This window comes from Manis javanica, chromosome 17 (assembly GCF_040802235.1).
Source record: "Manis javanica isolate MJ-LG chromosome 17, MJ_LKY, whole genome shotgun sequence".
NCBI lineage: Eukaryota > Metazoa > Chordata > Mammalia > Pholidota > Manidae > Manis > Manis javanica.
In genome coordinates, this window is record NC_133172.1 from 6,092,326 (window position 1) to 6,112,733 (window position 20,408).

Consider the following 20,408-nt stretch of genomic DNA (forward strand, 5'->3'; position numbering starts at 1 on the left):
TTCCCCCCACCATCCCCAGTTCCTCTCCCTTGGTAACCACGAGTCACTTCTCAGTATGTTTGAGTCTAATGCTCTTTTGGTCCTTCTGTTTTGCTTTCTTTTATATTCCATAAATGACTGAAATCATACGGTGTTTGTCTTCCTCCTCCTGGCTTATTTCACTGAGTATAAGTCCCTCTAGCTCCATCCATGGTGTTGCAAATGGCAGGATTTCTTTTCTTTTCATGGCCGAATAATATTCCACTGTGTTTATGTCCCACATTTTCTTTCTGTACTCAGCTACTGATGGACACTTAGGTTGCTTCCATATCTTGTCTATTGCAAATAGTGCAGCGATAAACATAGGGGTGCGTACATCTTTTTTTAAACTTTATTTTGGTATCATTAATCTACAGTTACATGAAGAACATGTTTACTAGGCTCCCCCGTTCACCAAGTCCCCCGCACAAACCCCATTACAGTCACTGTCTGTGAGCGTAGTAAGATGCTGCAGAATCACCAACTTGTCTTCTCTGTGTTGCACAGCCCTCCCCATGCCGCCCCCCACACACATTAAACATGCTAATTGTAATGCCCCCTTTCTTTTTCCGCACCCTTATCTTCTCACAGTCTTAAAAAGGTCTACAGAGGAGACCCAAGAAATAGCGGCGCGAGAACACGAGCTGCAGACTTCTGTGGATGCCCTGAGGCGGGAGCACGAGAGCTCCGGCAGCAAGGGGCCCTTGGAGACCAGACGGCAGCGCTGACAGGTGTTCTGAAGGAGGAAGAGGCCGTCAAGGAAAAGGACGAACTCCTGAGGGAGGCACAGGCGGAGGCTGCACGAGAACGTCAGCTGCGCAGCATTGAGCTGAAGGTAAGAGAGCTTCTGAAGACAGAGGTAGCCTTGCTGCGAGGCACAGTAGAAAAGGTAAAGGTTGTAGCAGAGGAGGCACGTGGGGGAGCGGAGGGAAAGGTGCCATCAGCCCCGGAAATGGAGGAGCTGGGGGAGGATGAAGGGGGTGGTGCGGGAGGCCCTGGCGCCTCCTGTATTGAAAGCAGGCCCAGTGGTTATAAAGAAAACAAAGACCCAGCAGCTGAAAGTCCCCCAGGAGAGGAGCAGGCCCCTCCCAGGTTGGGGGGCACTCTGTGGTCTCCACCTGTGCTCAGGCTGAGCCGGTGGGTTTGGGCTCCCAGTTTAGGCAGAAGCCCTCGGAGTCTGTCGGCTTGGCTCCTGCGTCTGTGGGACTTGGGGATGGATGGAATTGTTCTGTCGGGATCAGAGGTGGGAAAGCTGTCTTCCCTGACGGTGCAGCGTGCCTTGAGGCAGCGATTACAAAATGCGAGGTGACACGTACAGTAGCTGAGTCAGCGAGAACCCGGAAAGAAATAAGACCTGTTACTCATAGGAGGAATTTGAGGGGCCTTGTGAGGGTTACAAGGACCCAGATGTGGGTTGATTTGATACAGGCAGGAGTAGATGGAAGGAAATTAGACGGGAAGCCACATAGGATCTCACTGGAGCTATAGCAACAGCTGAAACCAGAGCAGCAGTTCCAGCCATCAAGACCAGAGAGGCAGAGGTCAGAGACAGAGCCACGAGTCCGGCCTGTGTGTCTGCAGGACTTCCTGCTGGAGAGGCTGGAGAACAATTTTCCAGCTTCCTTGCACAGGTACCGAGAGGAGAGAATCCTGGAGGGGTGGAGGGTGGATAAATGAGAGTTCCTGTGGCCAGGATTCTCACTTGGCCCTGGCTGACTAGCCCACTGCACACCTGTGGGCAGTTTGAGTCTATAAAAAGAGCTCCTCCCAGTGCTCCGCGCACCACACAGTGGCGGGGCTGCAAGGCTGCAGGAGAGCAGAGCAGAGGCTGGAGTGGTGGCAGCACCAAGGACAGAGGCCCAGAGGACGGCTGTGCAGGATGACTGTGCAAACAGAGGGGCCCAGAGGCAGAGACGGGCTTCTAGTGACTGACCTGCCACCTGGAAATAAAGTTGGGTATAACCCTTTCACCCCAAGAACGTTTTGCTGTTGATTTCTTTGGTCACACTGAATCCACAGTGAACTTGCGCAGGGCTGAAAACCATTGGCAAGGCAGTCCGCTTCTGAGAATCTTCAGCTGTAGTTCATCTGTGATTTTAATGACATTGTAATCTTTTCATATTGACCATTCCCTGAAATATAATTTTCAGAAACCCCTTCATCTGTGAGAGATTGATCAATAGGAACTGTTTAGGTTTCGTAGATAGCAATAATATTTTTCTCAAGGGATGCTGATAAAAATCATGTAAAAGTACAAAAAAAAAAAAATCCCACAGTCTGCAATACTATGGATCCAACTCACACAATCAGATTTAGAACACATTTTTTCACCAAAAACACAAAAAGCTTTTGAAGCAGGTGGTGCGTTTTTCCCCTGATACCAGCACATTTTTATAAGGTTCCACTAGATTTTTCAAAGTCTGGTTAAATTGGAACTGACATTTATGCTAATTTAGCTAGGATTCTGAACATGGAACAGGTAAAATAGAATTACAAAGGGCTCCAAATTATGTTTATTTGCAAAATGATGGCTCTGAACAATATTTGGTTCCATTTGTCGGTTATTTCTCATCTGGCTACTTCTATGATTTCTTCTCCCCGCCTGGTGTGTTTAATGTGATCAACTGCAATCTTTTCGGTCTGCCTGGAATACGATAGGCTGTTTTCCCGTTGTCCATCTGTCTCCTATAGGAGGTGAAAGTACTTTTCAGAAATGGGTTTGCATAGATACCTATCAGTCTTTATATGCAGATAAATTCCTTGAATAATTTAATAGCCAAATGCAGTTGAGAGAGACTTGGTATGAAAATGGAATTTTCCTGTTCAACTTTCTAAAAAAAACAGCATGACTGCTTTCCATGCAATTTCAAATATCAAACACTGGTTTTCTTCTTTTTTTTAATGGAGTTTTTTTCTATTTTGCAACACCTAAGGTGCTGAAGGAAACATCTAGAAAATTTGTGTTTACTCTTTGTTTTAATTTTATTTTATTAAGAAAACCCCACAACAAACTAACCAGCAAAGAAAAAGCCCTTTTCTCTGAAAACAGCAGATGCTGCCTTTGACCTTGAGATTTAAGAGCAAATCTATTCCGGTCTACAGTGTCTTGAATTTCTTGGATTTGCCAGTATGGAGACAGCAGTTGGGAATGAGTGCTTTTGAAAGCTACATGCATGATTAAAAAAAAAAATTAGACTGCACAGCTGTTACTAAATAACATTGTTTTTCTCCTCCCTCCTTCCAGTTCATACAGCGGTCTTAAAAATTATGATTGTTATTTTTGGTTTCTTTTCTACTTTTAATTAGAATTATCTAAGTCCCAGTTGCCACAGCCTCTAGGTGTCTGGTGTTCCGGCTAATACACTGCTTCCTTGTGGTGGTGCCTGTGGGCAGGAAGAGGACACATTTGATTGGTGGGGTCCCACTGTTTCTCTGTCGGGATAACGAAATACAGCACAGTCCGGTGTTAGGCCGGCAAGCAGGAGCAGGATTATTAATACCAAAGTACGTCATCATTTTCCTGACACAGAGTGTCTTGCCAATGGGTTTCGGGCCCCAACAAGTTCACTACGGATTCAGTGTGACCAAAGAAATGACAGTAGAAACGTTCTTTGGGGTCAAAGGGTTATACCCAACTTTATTCCCATGGTGGGCAGGTCAAGTACAAGAATCCCATCCACCTTAGAGCAAGTCTGCACGCAGCCAGCTGGTCTCTCCTGTTGGGGCCTCTCTGCGCCTCAGCCGTCTCAGGCTCTGTCCTGGGAGTGCCACCACTCCAGTCTCTGCTGCCCCTGGGGCCATTCAGCCCTGCAGCCTTGTGCATGTCGCCCAGAGCTAGGTCTCTCTCCACCTAAAACCTATGCTAAAACCAGAGCTAGGTCTCTCTCCACCTAAAAACTGCACGGAGCTTCATATACAGTCAGTAGCAACGTTTTGCCCACACGTGTGGAGGAGCCAGCCAACCAGGGCCAGATGAGAATCCTGGCTACGGGAACCTTCACTTTATCCACTGTGCTTAACTTATAATTTCTTAACTGGAGAGTTTATAAAAGAAGGTTTAAGCCCAGTGTGTTTTGTAAGTTGTTTTTTTTTTTCAATTAAAAAAATTTTTTTTTGGTCTTCGGACAAAAGGATCAACTCGTTTTTCTCTGTGGGGAGCTGAAGTTTAAAAATAATTTGTTTTTGAAGATTTATTCTTTGCTGTGTTTCCTTGAGTAAGAGCATGGATAGGGGTTTTAGGAGAAGAGGTTTGAGCAGGAGATTTACAATAGTTCCTAATGAGAGCTAGATGATACATAAAATAGGAACTGGCCTTTTAAAAATTTTCTTTAAAAAATTTTTATGTCCACCTAAGCTTCCCCCATTTAAATAGAAAATTTAGGATCATTAGGACCCAAATCTCCCTGTATTTCAGAAAAATGATTACTGACACCCACCATTGGGAATGGACATGCTTCCGCATATGTGTAAAATGACGTCACGTGTGTTTTTGACTAGGCATTAAATAATTGAAACGCACTAAATAATCATGCACGTTGTGTGTCATCCAAGGCTGGGGCACAGGCTGTCCCTAAAGACACTGTAACCCTCCCACAAGGCCCGGGGCAATCCAAGCCGTGTCCATAGGATCTGCTTTTTACCGTCTGGTATATAGGAAAAAGCATAGGTTTTGGGTTGAGAGAGACCTAGCTCCAACCTAAGCCTCCTTTTAATTAGCTATTTAACTTCACGCAAGTTACTTGGGCTTCCTGAGACTCAAGAATTGTGTTTCTAATGTCAAGCAATCTACTAGGAATAAGTAAATATTATTCCTTTTCTTAGGGAGGTCACTGTTCAGTGGGGGAGGTAGTAGAATCATAGGCAGAATTTTCACTTATGTTTATCTGTGTATCTGCTGTGTACTATTTGTCTAAGGAATTTAGAAGTATACTTAAGTGATTACATTAAAATATATATATATATATATATAAAGTATATAAATAAATACATGTTATATGCATGGTTATGCTCAAGGTCAGAGAACTATGCTCCAGTGCAGCAGGGTAGGAGCTGTCCTGTCTGGCACTCCGTGCTTTTTAGTACACATTTCTTGGACATCTGTGTGCTTGGCATAGTGATAGGAATTGGCAGCTAGTATGAAACAAGATAAGCACAGTCCTAAACCTTCCAGTGTCTTCCAGTCTAAATAACAAAGAGATGACCATAAACTAGAAATTCTGGGGCCCACGTCCTGGGGCCTGTGAAGATGAGACGAGGTTTCTTTGTCCTTCATGCCGTCTCCGTTCTGCTCTCTCGGGCCCTTTCCGTGCGCACAGCCTGCCGTTTGCCTACGCAGAACCTGTTGGCTGGGCAAGTTGTCTTTAGGTTAACTGTTCCGTACAGCGAGCCTCTTTTTAGGGGAGTGGCAGAATACTTCTTCCTAAGAGTGTTCGCATCGTTACCGAAAACATTTGGAGGCATTGAGACCGTACTAAGGAGCTCTCCCTTTGCAGGGTCCCAGCTTCCGAACACACTTCCATGGGTGACAGGGCTGCCTTCTCAGCCCCGCTGTGATGGTGCTCGTCTGCTCTGCAGATGTCCGTGGGGAGTGGTGGGGTCTGGCGCTTCATGGAGGGAACAGCAGATGGGAGTCCCCGCCGCCTCCTTGTGCGTGTTATTGGTCGGTGTGCTTCCCAGACTCAAGTTGAAACCAACGCATCAGGCTTAGCCCAGAACCCGGAAGGTTTCGCTGCAGGTGGAAGTCCTTCCTGCTGCTGTGGTAGAAAATCCATCTTCCCCTGGGCTTTAGTATTCTGAGAAGAGGTTTAGGACCTGGGACATCTTCCTATTTAAGTACTCCTCAGATACGATCTTTTAATTGTAAAAGCATGTAATTATATAATGTATACAGTAATTAATACATACATATCAAATTAATAATTTGAAAATGTTACCATTTAAGTACAGTTCTTAGTTCCTTAGGCAAGCAAGTACATCGCGGATGCACAGGTGAATTTAAAGTACTCCTCATAGTAATACAAGAACTATACTCAGGCAGGAGGGTGATGCAGGGACACTGGCACGCGTCATTTCTATGTACTTGTTTCGTCTGAAGCGCCGGCAGGACCCTGTCATCTCCCTTCTCAGCAAAGCTCAGTGGCACCCGACTGCGCTCAGGGCACCTGTGCTCGGAGCCCTGCCAGCTGCCTTCCCTCCTCCTTCATTCCGCGGTGTTCCTCGTCCTTCACGTACCCTTGGCTGCAGCTCGTCTGGCCTCTTTGCTGTTCCCCCCGAGGTCATGCTTTGTGTCTGTAGCCTTTGGTCGGTGAGGGATACATTTTAACTCCTTATTTGCTTATAAGAGCCTATTAACCCCACAAGCCTGAGTTCAAATGCCTTCTCTTTCATGAAACCTTCCTCAGTCCTACTAATCAGAATCAATCATTTTCTCCTCTCTCTTCCTCATTGCTGGCCTACTGTGTGTACCACTTTACCCATGTGGGCCTCTCTCATTTATATCTGGCTGGTTTGTTCATCTCTCCATACCTTTACCCAACAATACTTTCCTGAAAGCCTGTGTGTCACTGGCACTATGCAAGGATATGGGGATGTAATGGGGAGCAGAAAGCAGACATGGTGCCTGTGCTCCCGGAGCTCACGGTCTTCGGGTGGAGGGGTCAGTAAGAGCACAATGAAACCCGCCAGCTAAACCCGCAGCTGTGACCAGAGCAAGGGAGATGGGCAGATGGGTGTGTGTGTGTGTGTGTGTGACTGCAGTCTCCTTAATGTCAGTGACAGCCTCTGGCTTGGTGGAGCAGGCAGTAGGATAAGTCAGCTATGGCATGTAATGACGTACATGTTCTCTGTCGTGGGTTGATCTGTGTACCCCCAAAAGATATGTGGAAGTCTTAGGCCCAGTAGCTGTGAACATGACTGGAGTAGGGTTTTTGCAAGTGCGACCAAGTGAAGATGAGGTCACCCTCGATTCGGTGGGCCCTAATCCAGGACGACTGCTGTCCAGTAAGGGGAGGAGACAAGACACAGACAGACACGGGGGAGATGGCCGTGGGAAGACAGGCCGAGACTGGAGTGGTGAGTTCACGAGCCGAGGAGTGCCAGGGGGAGGCGGCACCACCTCAAGCTAGAGGAGACAGACTGGAGCGGATTCTCCTTCCAGCCTGCGGAAGAAACCCTCTCTGACGACACCTGGACTTCAGACTTCCAGCCTCCGGAACAGTGCAGGAATAGGTGTGTATTGTGTCAGGCCATCCGGTTTCTGGTAATTCGCTGCAGCAACCCTAGGAAACTAACGTCGCCTCTGGAGGGCAGCGCATGCCAACTAGGGCACAACACAGCAGCGCACCGAGGTGTGGGTAAATGAGTGAACTGGAGGAATGGTGGTTGAATAAATAAAAACAGTGCTGTCCGCTTTCTTCAATGTTAAGAGGCCAGAGTCAGTTCAGGATATTTTTTTTCGGTTCCAGCTCTTTTAAGAGGAAAAGAAACTGTGTATTCACAGTGAACAACACCATCATCAGTTGAGCAGGCGGGACTGAATTACTTAATTGCCCCCGGGGCTCTGTCTTAGAAATGAAGCTGTGTTTTTGTCAGTGTGGCTAGTGAGGAGTATAAAATACCAGAATTATTAAATATCAAAACAGCAGCAGGTCTTTCCTCTCCTCCCTCCGAGGCAGCATCCGGGCCCTTCGGTCTGCAGCCCCTGCGTCCTCGGGCGTTTTGTGCTTGTCTCTCTGGTTGAGATGGTTCACTTCCAGATGGAGCGGCAACGACACCTTTTCCCCTTTGCTTGTTGTGAACAGTGGTTAGTATTTGTGTTCCATTTTATATTTTCAGAGCATTTATGGTTGTTGGGTTCCATAGCATGCAGGAATTTGTGACGTTTCCATGTTTTTTTGTTTGTCAAGGGTAGAGAAGGAGAGGACCAAGATGTTCCAGGGACACCTGTAAGCGACACAAGTCAGTTACTTACTCATCTGGGGTGCTGCCCCCTTTCGTCCCGGAGTCCCTTCCCCTCCTGTTTGCCTCCCGAATCCTCGCGCGCGGCCATCATAACGCCACTTGTGTGGCACCTCCTCAAGTCTCCCAAATCTCCATTGCATCATTTTCCTATATGACGTTTCATGTCGGTGGGTTTTCCCAAGCAGGTTGTGAGTCCCTGGAGGACAGGGAACCACACTCCCCCAGTGAGTACCAAGGATCTGCCTCTTAAGTGTTGCAATAAATGAGTGAATGAGCAAATGAAGTATTTCAGGGAAGTGCCCCGTGCGGGGGCTGCTGGATTCCGGCCAGAAACCGGCGCTCAGATACATGTCTCCTGTCCTGTGAGAGCCGAGGTAGTCACGGTTGTCAGAGGCGCACAGGTGATGCCACTGCAGCAATGAACTGGGCCTTGCGCCATTCCTGCTAGAAAGGGGGGGCAATTTGTTAAGTTTCAACACAGTTGACAAAGGAAACTGGTGAATTTACTGGATGTATTTTAGAAATTTGAAAATTGATGATGAAACGAGAAAGAGACCCCAGTTACAGGAAGAGTCCTGGCACAAAAGGTTGAAAGCTTATAGTGACATAGGTCTTCTGGCCTGCTGGCCTCCCACCAGGAACAGGGCGACCCGGGCAAACACATCCCAGGCGGTTTGCGTCTGTAGTAGTCGAATCCCCTCCGTGACTTCAGTTTTCTGGGGCTCATCAGAAAGCAGCTGTTCTGGGTAGTTCCCTCTAGTTCCAACTTCTTTAAAACTTGAAAATGGAAATATTTAAACTGATATACCACAGGCAGTTACACAGACATTTCTTATAAGAATAACATCTGATAATTTTGGAAGAAGTCGAAAAACGCAGCTGGAACTCACAGTTGGTAATCCCACACTATCCGGGTGTAAGTTCTGTTTAACCTTTGGCTGTATTTCTTTCTAGCCTTTTTAAAAATTCCATTTTAAACACAGCACACACAGTTATGCACCCATTTTGAAAATCAGATGTGCCAAGCATTATCTGGCCTTTTTTGATCTAGAGCAGCCGTCAGGGACAGCTGAGGGCACGCAGATCGATGTGACAAAGTGTCTTCCCTCCGCCTTCCTTCCCCTCAGCGCCGTGGCTGGTGGGGGCGCAGGCAGCGGGCGGGGCTCCTGGACACCTTCCCTCACCGCCCCCTGGGGAAGTCTGGCGTATTCTGGGGCTTTGGCATTTTCTGCCCTTGCGTGTGTGTAATTGCCGAAATCCTTCCTCCCCGTACCATCCCAGCTATAAAAAGCTAGGCGGCTAAGCTTTTGCTTTTCTAAATTACAGCAAAGTTGGTGATGAAAAAGCAAAATATAAATGAAGGGTTTTGTTGTCTAAATTCCTTTTAAAAGAAAAGATTCTTGCTCTTAGGTCATTTTACTTGACAGATTCTTGGGAAAGGTAGGGGGAAAATGCTTGGAGAATCCTTGCAGTTAATATCTCTGGGTCAGCGGGGGTCCGTGACGCAGGTGTGGTTTTGGAAGGTTTTTGATAGCAGGGGATGGCTTCCAGGAGGCGGCCTAGTAGAGAGGGGCCGGCGGGGGTCTTGGGGTCAGGCAGACCTGGCAGTGAACGCTTGCTCCCCTGGCCCCTGCGCGACTCTGGCCACACTGTCCCGTGCTGAGGAGTATCAGTCTCGCAGCGCTGGAGCCGCTCATGATGGCGCCTGCTCCCCACATGTGTAGGGAGCTTACGTGAACGTACACGTGGAGCTCCCAGCACACAGTAGGTGCTGACTGTGAGCTTGTTCCTTCGGTTTTCCGCAGAGGCTTCTGGGATGTGTGCAGATGGAACAGTCAGTTCATCTGTGGGGCAGTGACTGACGGTAATGGTGTGCTAGTATTAACCCAAGGAAACATCTTGCACAAAACTATTGGTATAATGTTTATCAGTGAAAAAAGTTCTCACCATACATTATGACTTGAGTTTTCCTTCTCCAATATTAAAAAGATTTGAGTGAGGGTATAGGTCCCAGAATTTAAAAAAATTTGTTTGTTTTGCTGTCATAACCTGCCGTTACATTTTTGTTTTAATTAATTTATTTTTATTAAGGTATCATTGATACACATTCTTTTGAAGGTTTCGCAAGGAAAACAATGTGGTTATTACATTCACTGTTATTATCGAGTGGCTCCCCCATACCCCACTGCAGTCACTGTCCATCGATGTAGTAAGGCCACAGAGTCCCTATTTGTCCTCTCAGAGCTACACTGTCTTCCCTGTGACCCCAGACACACCATGTGCACCAATCATGATACCCCGCAATCCCCTTCTCCCTCCCTCCCCACCCGCCCTCCCCCACCCCTTCCCTTTGGTAACCTCTAGTCCCTTCTTGGAGTGTGTGAGTCTGCTGCTATTTTTGTTCCTTCAGTTTTGCTTTGTTCTTATACTCCACAGATGAGGGAAATCATTTGGCACTTGTCTTTCTCTGCCTGACTTATTTCACTGAGCATAATACCCTCCAGCTCCATCCATGTTGTTGTAAATGGTAGGATTTGTTTCTTTCTTATGGCCGAATAGTATTCTATGGTGTATATGTACCACCTTTTCTTTATCCATTCATCTACTGGTGGACACTTAGGTTGCTTTCATATCTTGGCCATTGTAAATAGTGCTGCCGTAAACATGGGGGTGCATATGTCTTCTTGAATCTGAGAAGCTGTTTTCTTTGGGTAAATTCCTAGGAGTGGAATTCCCGGGTTGAATGGTATTTCTATTTTTAGTTTTTTGAGGAACCTCCATACTGCTTTCCACAATGGTTGAACTAGCTTACATTCCCACCAGCAGTGTAGGAGGGTTCCCCTTTCTCCACATGCTCGCCAGCATTTGCTGCTCCTAGTCTTTTCTGTGCTGACCATCCTACCTGGTGTGAGGTGATAGCTCATTCTCTTGAGATGCGTCTTCAGTGATGTCCAGTATATCACTGAACAGAAAGTCAGCCTTTGTCCTCAGAGAAGAGGCATTAGTTTCCAAGGAGTATTGATTAAGCACCTATTCTAGTAGGTGGGGGCCTGGAACCAATGAAGTCAAACCTCTATTTTCTACCTTAGCCTTCAGGAAGTTCAGAATCGGATTTAGTGTATTATACATAGTAATTGTAGCTTCGTGATTTTGTTCATTTGCTTTTTGCTTCCCTTTATCTCTCAAATTTTCAATTTCTAAATTAACAGCCCCATATTCAGTTCAATCACCAAACATATTCTCTGTGCTAGTCTTAAAGGAAAGGGGGGAAAAAACCCTATAAATCTCAGTCTTGGTGGGTTGAAACCGTGTAAACAAACCCTGTAGTTGAACAGAAGCTGTTCCCCACCAAGCCCACACCCACGTCTGTGGAGGGAGAAGACGCAGACCAGACCCAGCTCGTGGGAGTCCTTCCGCCGGCCAGGCGGGGAGCCGGGGGCAGGACATCACAGGAGAGGCCGTAACACGCAGCTTTTGAAATAGATCACTTCAAATTTGAAAAAGAGCACATAGGTTGTAAATAATCGGAAATGAGTAAAAGAAGTGGGAGTGATCACCACACTGGGGAGAAGGTAATGGGCCAGGAAGTACGTGATTAAGAGGCTCAGTGAGTGACAGTCATGGTGGGGGTTCAAAAAGGGTTTCCTTGCAAATGCAGAATGGGGGAGCAGTGGGTGTTGGATGAGATGAATTCCTTCTCAAGTGTAATTCCAGGGGAGGAAAAAGCCAGGCTGCCGGTGAGAACTAGAGATCACTAGAATTCTACCACTCAGGTAAAAAAAAGACGTAAAGGATATTTACATTTTTGATTTTTTAAACATACCCAGCTGCTTGCATGGTTCTGCGTCACTGAGTCACTAGTCGGTAAGGTGTCGCGTGGAAGGGCTCCCTGAAGACTCCTCCTGTCTCTAATAGAAGTTTGGTCTCAGAACCCCTTTACATTTTAAGATTTTGAAGACTCCAAAAAGCTCTTGTTCAGGTGCATTATATCTACCAATGTTTATTGTGTTATTAATAAGTGAGAATTTATCAAATACAATTGGGAAGTTTTGAAGTACGTGAATATACAAGCACATTCCATTAGCTGCAGAGCGCTGACGTCATCTGGAGGCACGTAGCCTCTGGAAAAGTCTACAGTTGTGAAGCGTGAGAGCGAAAAAGGCAGATGACATCCTAGTACGATGAGAAGATAGACTGACGTCATGGGCCCCCGATCGGGTCCCAGAGACCATCTGAGGCCCCTGAACCACTTGGAGAACCACTTGACACCATCCATACAAGAGCTGTTTATATTCACATCTGGGGTGATTGCGTCGATTCTTGCGGTCAACTGTCACCCACTTCTTTTTCCTGGATGAATAACTTTGCATGAAGGCTTAGAAATCAAGAAGGTTGACTTTCACAGATCGTTTTGTGGTCCAGAATTGGAACTGTTGGTGATAAAAAAGAAAGAAAACTCAACAATAACACCCAACAAAAGAAAAAAATTCAATGATTTCTGACTGTACATTGTTTTTAAACATACGACATTAGATTTATGAGTCAACTGAGTGAAGAGAATGTATTTTGATCACAAGGGCCCTTGATGTAAGTGAACATGGGGTGTGTGCGTAGTCTCCAAACTTGGAAATATTTAAGAAAAGCCCCTCCCTTGCAGTCCTGGTTTACGCGAATCAGCCTGGAGATAGGCTTTTACTTTGATCACCACTGGCCTGTCACCACCTTCAGCTTCCACGTTTCTTCCCCGACTGACAGCACAGAACAGCCACGCTGCCATATTTCAGCCTGGCCTCACCACCCCCTTTCCCCATCACCATTCATAAAATTCTGTGTCTGAACAGTTCAAAGGCCAACAGCATTAAATGAAAACAGGGGTTTGGAAGCTTCAAGGAAGGTTCAGAACTGGAGCAGATGTTTGGACACTAGCTGCCCTTCTTCTAGTTGCCCTCTGACTGCGGCCTTGAGTCTCATGGTCAGTTTGTCTTCTGAAGATGCCCAGGTGAGCCTTCCTCAAGCTTGGAGCTTGCTGATGGCTTGGGTCCCAGGGCTGCCGGCGGCCAATCTGCCCAGTCCGTCCTGTCGCTGCTGGCCGAGGTTTCTCCCGTCGCCACGTCAGCAGAGCACTGCACGCCTTGTCTCTTTCCGGAGTTTGTTATTCCAAGAAAAGCTGAGAATGGAATTGCTGGGAATCACTGCTGCTGCGTCTGAGCACTGAGAGCCAGTTTTCCTGACTGGTGGTTTTTCTCTCACATTCCTGGGGCTTTGGTGGCATTTACGTGGAGGCCCTGCCGTTTTATTGCCTCATGAAATTCCATTTGAATGAGATGCTTGTCATCCAGAGACCTTTTATTTTTGTTGTTCAAATGGAGTCCAAATGTTTCACCATTGATCACTGAAATGGAAAGATCAAAAATTTTCATTTCCTTATTTTTTCTGCTTTAGATCTAATAATATGTCATTTTGCACGCCCTGAGGAGCTTAGCTGGCATCTATCACCCGTGTTCTTATTTTAGATAATATTGCTTTCTGCCCCACACTACCGGATCGGTGATGCAAGGCTATGAAACGAGTGCCAAATGAACATCCAAAGGAAAGACTGTCTTTGACGGGTAAGGAATGCTCTGGATCTTTGACTATTGTTGCACTCAGTGTTGTCTTTCTCTTTAACCTTTCCTTCTTTTTCTTCCACAACACCTCTCTGGTTGTAGAGAAAGAAGGGAAACAAAAAATCATGTGCTGTGTAAGGGCCACATTAAGGCAGGGTCATGTTTAGCTCCCCAGGTCAGCATCGCTGATGATCTCGTGTTCGGTAACGTTGTTCCCAAGCCCCTTTCTTATGTAAATCTTGCCCGTGGCCCATCTTTCTTACCCCTGGACACGGCTCCTGCCCTGCCTTCCCTGTAGGGCTTTCATGTTATTCGCACCCACCGCCCGGGCAGCAGGTAGTTTTCTACCAGCCTTAACCCTCTTCCTCCTGGGGCGCCTCCCTTCCCTGCAGGCACCCCGTGCTGCGTTCCTTCTGTCCTTTCACAGCCTTCCTCTCACCAGATCCCTCTCCATCCGTGTGCATCTCGGTCGTGCTTCCTCCGCGAAGGCGTGAGTCCACACGGACTGACCCCTCAGCTCCTGTGCACACATCCAGTGTGCACTCTTGAGAGCCTGTGTTTCCTTCCCCTTGGAGACAGGCCCACAGGCTGCCCCACCAGAGGACCCGGGTGCACCGAGGGGAGCATGAAGAGCCTTGATTCATGCACGCTGGCTTTTGAAGAGTTGGTCTTAGAGGAACAGACATTTGACAGACTGGAGACAGCACGGGAGAAATGTGTGAGCTGAGGTGCGGAGTGCGGACTTCTAAGCTTTGTGTGTGGACGCTATGCCCTAAATTTTTGATGGAAAGGCAAACATTTAGCCACATAATTTGAATGTTTTGAAATGGTGTGTATCCTGTATTTATGAATTTGGGAAAATACGGATCTGTGAGCTGTCAAAAATATTTTGACACATGTTGATTAAAAGGATATTTTCCAGTTCTATCTACACTAACATGAGATACATTGATACTTGAAATATGTGTTTCACAGTGTTCAATAAAAGTGACAATATGAAAATGCGACAGATTATCAATTTACATAATGCCAACCTGATGCGTTAGGCCATCTGGAGCCTGGGGCTGGGGCATGTGGGAAGGGAAATGGGTGCACAGACGCCCTGGGGTCTGGAGGAAGGAGAGGCAACTGTCTGCAACTTCACCATTTTTCCAGGAATAACTGCTCGTTTGTACTGTATTGAACAGTGAAAGATGAGGGAAGAGTTTTATTAATCTTGTTCAAATTTAGTAGGAATATTACTTCTTAGCTGTCTAATAAACAAATTTGATTTTGTTTAACTGCACAAATTTTGTGTTGGTATTGGCCCTTTGTCATAAAGGCCTTTTGTTATAATGTTAGTACTAGACAATCTGCAAAGAAAAATAATCACTCTGCTGTATGAATGTGATGTGGTGCCGTGTGGACACAACTGGAGAGGCTGGTTGACAATGATAAGGAAAGCAGGTCACCTGAGCATGAGAGTCTTGGGCTGGGAGCCGAGCTCTGTGGGGGAGACGGGGGCTCTAGGGTAGAGGCGGGTGGGCGTCCCCGAGAGGTGCCAAAGGCTTTTCCAAAGGGCGGTGAGAGGCAGTGGGGGGTCGGGCGTTGAGTCATCAATCATTTGTGTACCGGTAACATCTGGTTTTTTGCATTAGATACCAAAATGTTACTTACAAAGAATTCATGGCTTTGAAATAACACAGATTTCTACTCACCAGTCTTTGCTCAAAATCATCTGTAGAGCAACATATTTCCAAGTCCTATAAAGAAATGATGTTTTCCTTCCAGAAATTATATGAGGCATTTGTTTCCCTTTCTCTTTCTGAGAAAATCTCTCCCTGGCAACCATCAAAATTTGTCTTGTTGGTTTTGACTCTCACTGGGATATTTGTGAACTTGAGAGACGCGAAACCCCGCCGCCGTTCTTGGGGGTCCATAGGGCATGGCCTTGCTGTGTGATTGTGACGGATACGGCTCTGTGGGGCTGTGCCTTTGTAACAAGCACAGACGGTTCACCTGCCACAAAGTTGCCTATAAGTCATCTCACATCCACAGACCTGTGAACCGGAATATGTTTCTGGATCTCGCTGGCAAGTCGGAAACGTTGCCCATCTTGGAGAACTCTTGGTTTACATCCAAAGATGGAATGCTGTTGATCTCTGTAAGCCCTCTCTCTCACACAGTGCCTGATGGCTGCCAGTTAGTAAATGGATTTGTGTACCATTCATGTTTGTTAATGTTCAGGCAGGTTAGTGTTAGCATCACCACTGACTGATTTGGAAGAAATGATTCATCCTTGTGATACATGTTTCTGGTTCATTGGAACGTCAAGGTAGGAAATGCCACACACCATCCCGCTGCGTGTGAGGCAGGGCGTTGGCATTCTCTTACTGTTGCAGCAGTCAGCACACGTCGGACACAGAATGTCACCCCATGTGGCCGAACTGGGGTCCTTGCTGGCGCCTTCTAACTTTGCTGCCCTTATTAAAGTGTCGAAGACATTAAAAGGAAGGGAAATCGGCCTGGCTCATCTGCTCTTCAACGTCCCATCAGAGGGCCGGCCTGCTTGGAGCCCCACTTTATTCTCCAGGCGGGAGAGGGGTGTCCCAGCACAAACCCGTCCGAGGCTGAACAGCCGGTGGTCATCGTGAAGGCCCTGCGCTGTGATCAGAGGTCAGGCATCCCCAGCAGCAGGTCGGGGGCCGTGACTAGGAGCGCAGCTGCCCGCCTCGATGCCCAGGCTTCAGGCACTTGGCCGCCGAGGAGACAGGAGTCCAGGTGGATTCACACGTGTATCACACAGACAGCAGGCGTCAGGCCAGCAGGGCACCAGGTCCCCACCTCCTTCGCCCTGACACAGGGTGAGCCTGAAGCACAGGGAGCAGCCGGCAGGAGGCCTGGGCGGGGGTCACTCCGCTGGGGGAGCCGTCCCCCAGTTACAGCCACGTAGTCTGACAGACACAGAAGCCTGCAGCTGTGCCCTGCCGGGGAGGGAGGGAGGGGGAAATCGTGTGCTCACCCAAACACGGGTGGCGCATGGGAAACGGTCTTGTGGCAGCCCCCCCACCCCACTCCCACATGCGGGAACATAGAGGAGAAGCTGCTGCTTGGCAGCTGCCCACAGGGCCACTCGTCTTCCTTCAGTTCGGGAGGAATTACGGGGCATCCCGCCAAGACCCGGGCCAGTCTGAGGTTCCGCTTTGCCTTCTGTGGCCGGTGTGGGGATGGGCCAGGTTGCCAGCATGCCATGGTGGAGCCGTTCCCTGCGGAGTGCCCTGCCCGGCTCCCAGTGTGGGAGGAAGCTTCAGAAGCACAGCATCTGGAGCCCTGTGAGGCTGGGTAGGTGAGAATTTTGAGGTTTTTGAACTTCAGATATAATTTTATTTAAGATATGCTTCAGGGACTGAATAGCCCCATCTTCCATCTTTCTGTGTGACTTAACACACAAAGGCTTGTTTCTTTTTCACTGTACATGCCCAGCAGGAGTTGGCAGCGTTGGTGTGCCCCACACAGCCATTCAGGGAGCCAGACTGAGGGCAGGAGCTTTTCACATCTTGTAGCTGCAGCATCTGCAACTCATGGTCCCCTCCGTCATCCCAACAGGAAAGGACACAGCCAGAAGGTCATGTACCAGCTCTTCCATCCTTTGGCCTAAAAGTGACCCAAGTCACTTGTGCCCACAGCTTACTGGTCAGAACTGTCATATGGCCCAACATAACTGCCCAGTCTGGGGAATGTGGGGGAACAGGTGGAATATTTAGGGAGCATATTGCCTTTGCCACAGGTGCGCATTTAGGAAGACATGTCTTATTGATGTTCCAAGCTTCTTCATGAACGTCTAAAGTAAATCAACCTGTTAATTCACAGATTTTTCTCACTGTGATGTTCCTCCTGGACAATGAAACAAATAGTATCCATGGTTCATTGTGAGTTGTCAGAAAGTCTCCGTCATTCCTTTGCCAATTTTTTTAGGCACTGCTCACATTTTTATTTAGTAAGAAGTTTTCGGTTTTTCTGAGCAATGCGTACCCAGGTGGGAAGTTTTGAAGCTCCTGTGGTTATTAAAGAGTTATTGAAAGTTGCAGGTTTCTGCTTTTTTTAAACAGAGTAATTTTCCAAGTCTTCCTTCAGGTCTTGGAAATGTCAGCCCCTACGTCCATCCCCATGAGGCTTCCCCAGTGAGTCCTGGTAGCGGCGTGTCACCTGTAAGGTGAGGTTCCATCTGATGACGCTTAAACCCATTTAATACCTGTGTGTGAGTGTGGGCCAGTCATTTCTGTGTGTCCACGTCCCTTATTTGGACAGGTGTCCCTGAGAGCGCTGTCCATCATCCCCCTCTGTCGGCTCACGGATTTCCCAGGAAGCTCGTCCAGCCTCATCTTCAGAAACCTGGAACATATTTGTATTTATGAGAAAGCATCTGAGTGGTGACCCGTGTCCATACTGTGACGGTCTTTCCGGTTAGACAGAACACTGTTCTCTGGGGTAGGGGAGTCTCTTTGAACACAGTGTGCTGAGGTGTATATTAAACCAGAATGCAGCTGGGCCTAGGGGAACGGCTAAAAGGGGGGTACTGGCTATCAAGCAGAAATATGCGTAATTCGGTTGACTACAAACTACTTTTAACATGTGATCTGGCACTCAACTTTGACCCCCATATATAGATGCTGGGGACCCCTCTTGGAGGTGGCTTGCTGTGACTGCCCTGGCCGTAGGTCCCACCTTGACAGTGTGCATCCAAGACCACGGTGGGACTTAAGAGGGAGGAGGGGCTCCTCAACTTCTAAGAAGAGATGAATGAAAATCCAAATGGGTCCCTGGAAAATTATTTGTCCTGTGTATTTACTCGCTCATCATATACTATTGTGCCCAGCACAGGATGTAATGTGAGAGCTGTGGGTGGCTTAGATACGGGTCACAAACACCCCCCTTTAGGGCACTGATGAACTAGTGCTTCAGGGACGGTAGTTATGAAAATAGTGAATACAATGCAAATGTAATATATTCTAATTGAAGCTGCTCTTTACAATACTAATTATGCTTTTATTATACATCCTATGATAATATATTAACGTTAAATTGTCAGACCAACTCATATTCAAATATATTTAATATGGTAAAATATATCATAACTTTAATGTAGTGCAAAGTGGGACACATTTAAATTGGGTGAGTAGAATCATGTGGCACCACTGACTTTACATAATTATCTAAGTAAATATAAACTAATTTTTTAATTAGATTTGGCAACATTCAATTTAGAACTTTAAAGAATCTTTAATGGAGACTTCCAGCTTGTAAAAGTGATACAGGCATAGCTAAGATGCATATTGTTTTATTAATTTCTAACCAGTGCTTACGACCTGAGCATACGGGCATGTATGTAAATGCACAGGGTAATCAGCAAGGCCCGGCTCATTGTTCTGATTCCCTCCACCTTGTCAGGATCTTTTCTAATTTCTTCTTCTTATTGTTTTCTAGAGTAGTTATTCTAAAAGTTATTCTTTAAAAAAAAAAAATAATAATAATAACAAAAACTGTTAGTGAGAGCTCGAACCGTGGCCAAATCAAAATAAACAGTGCATTTAATGACTCAAGAGCCTGAAGTTTCACTGATAATACCTGATTTTAAATTCTTTTTTAGCTTTGCCTGGAAAATATTTCCCAGAGTGTACATGAAAAGTTTTCCCTCAGTATTCCTGATATCTGGTAGGGACACAGGATCATGGCAGGTATTGCCAAATATTCTGGTTAATACTAGCTGTCAGAACAATCTCTAAACCAAGCCAACCCTTCAGTGGCTCAAGTATGACAGTAGTTTATTTCTTCCTTATGTAATGTCCAAAACAAGTGTTGTTTTTATAGTCTTTTAAAAAAATTTAAGTGGAATAAAATTGATATGCAGCATTATATTACTTTCAAATGTCCAACCCAGTGACCCAGTGATTACATATGTCACCAGATGCTTGCGACACCAAGTGGAGTTCCCCATTAGCATCCAAGATGCTATAATATTATTGGTTATATTGTATATGTTGCACTTCCTACTGCCAGGGATCAGTTTAGAAAGAGCATGGGCCCCAGTCCTGACCAACGGGACCCAGAGGCATTCTTCTGGAGACCGTTACAAGCTCTCCCTGTCTTAAAAAGGGACACGAGGAAGGAGCAAGGAACGTGCTCTTTCCTGTGCCCTCTGGTTTGGACCTCGGGGCAGGAGGGGGGGATCCTCATCCCCACTGCGATCCGCATGCTGAGCTGGCCGCTGCTGGGAGACCCTGACGTCACCCCGGACACACTGGAACCCCCATCATGTCCTGACTGCTTGTCACACGCTGCTGACTCAGAATTCTGTCCTTATGGCCCAAAGCAGGAGCTAAAACCATCTCTTCAATTATTTATTCCTGCTGCTCTCCTGCTCCTAAAATGTGAGCTCGCTGAGAGGAGCACCTGGGTCCCTCCTGTGTCGCTGTGGGCCCGCTGCATGGACCGGGTGCGGACACACACTGCGGCAGGCACCTCAGGGCCGGCTCCCGGCTTGCACGAGGACGCGGCCCCTCCAGGGCGGAGACTCAGCTCCCGCGTTTCTGGGGTGCTGGCGAGTGGCAGGAGCCCTAAAGCCTTTGCTGGCTCAACAGGCCAGAGAAGCCAGAAGACAGCTGCTTCAGAACAAAACTTAATAGGGTTCACAGATTGACATGGAAAAAAAAAATAACAATGAGCCAAGTCATCACAAGACTATGGTCTGAAGGCACAGGGCACACGTAAAGGGGCCGGGGCCTCTGGCACCAGCTGACAAGGATGTAACAGTGTCTGATGATGGCGCTTCTCACGCAGGTCTGCAAG

At 47.0% G+C, this 20,408-nt stretch overlaps 2 protein-coding genes across 27 annotated transcripts in view; one reads left to right on the plus strand and one right to left on the minus strand.

The window, feature by feature from the left end:
* The window catches only part of LOC140847185 (uncharacterized), a 114,966-nt gene that overhangs the window by 14,450 nt on the left and 80,108 nt on the right, over window positions 1-20,408 (plus strand). For all 26 annotated transcript variants that reach the window (XM_073226604.1, XM_073226609.1, XM_073226608.1 and 23 more), the window contains one exon: window positions 610-853. In XM_073226604.1, coding sequence (XP_073082705.1) covers window positions 610-853 — 244 coding nt within the window. The remainder of the gene's footprint in view (window positions 1-609; window positions 854-20,408) is intronic.
* The window catches only part of LOC140847189 (zinc finger protein 541-like), a 29,291-nt gene continuing 21,157 nt past the window's right edge, over window positions 12,275-20,408 (minus strand). The window contains exons 13-14 of the mRNA XM_073226615.1: window positions 17,815-17,954; window positions 12,275-12,407 (exon numbers count right to left, since the gene is read on the minus strand). Of these exons, the coding sequence (XP_073082716.1) occupies window positions 17,859-17,954 (96 nt within the window). The 3' untranslated portion in view covers window positions 12,275-12,407; window positions 17,815-17,858. The remainder of the gene's footprint in view (window positions 12,408-17,814; window positions 17,955-20,408) is intronic.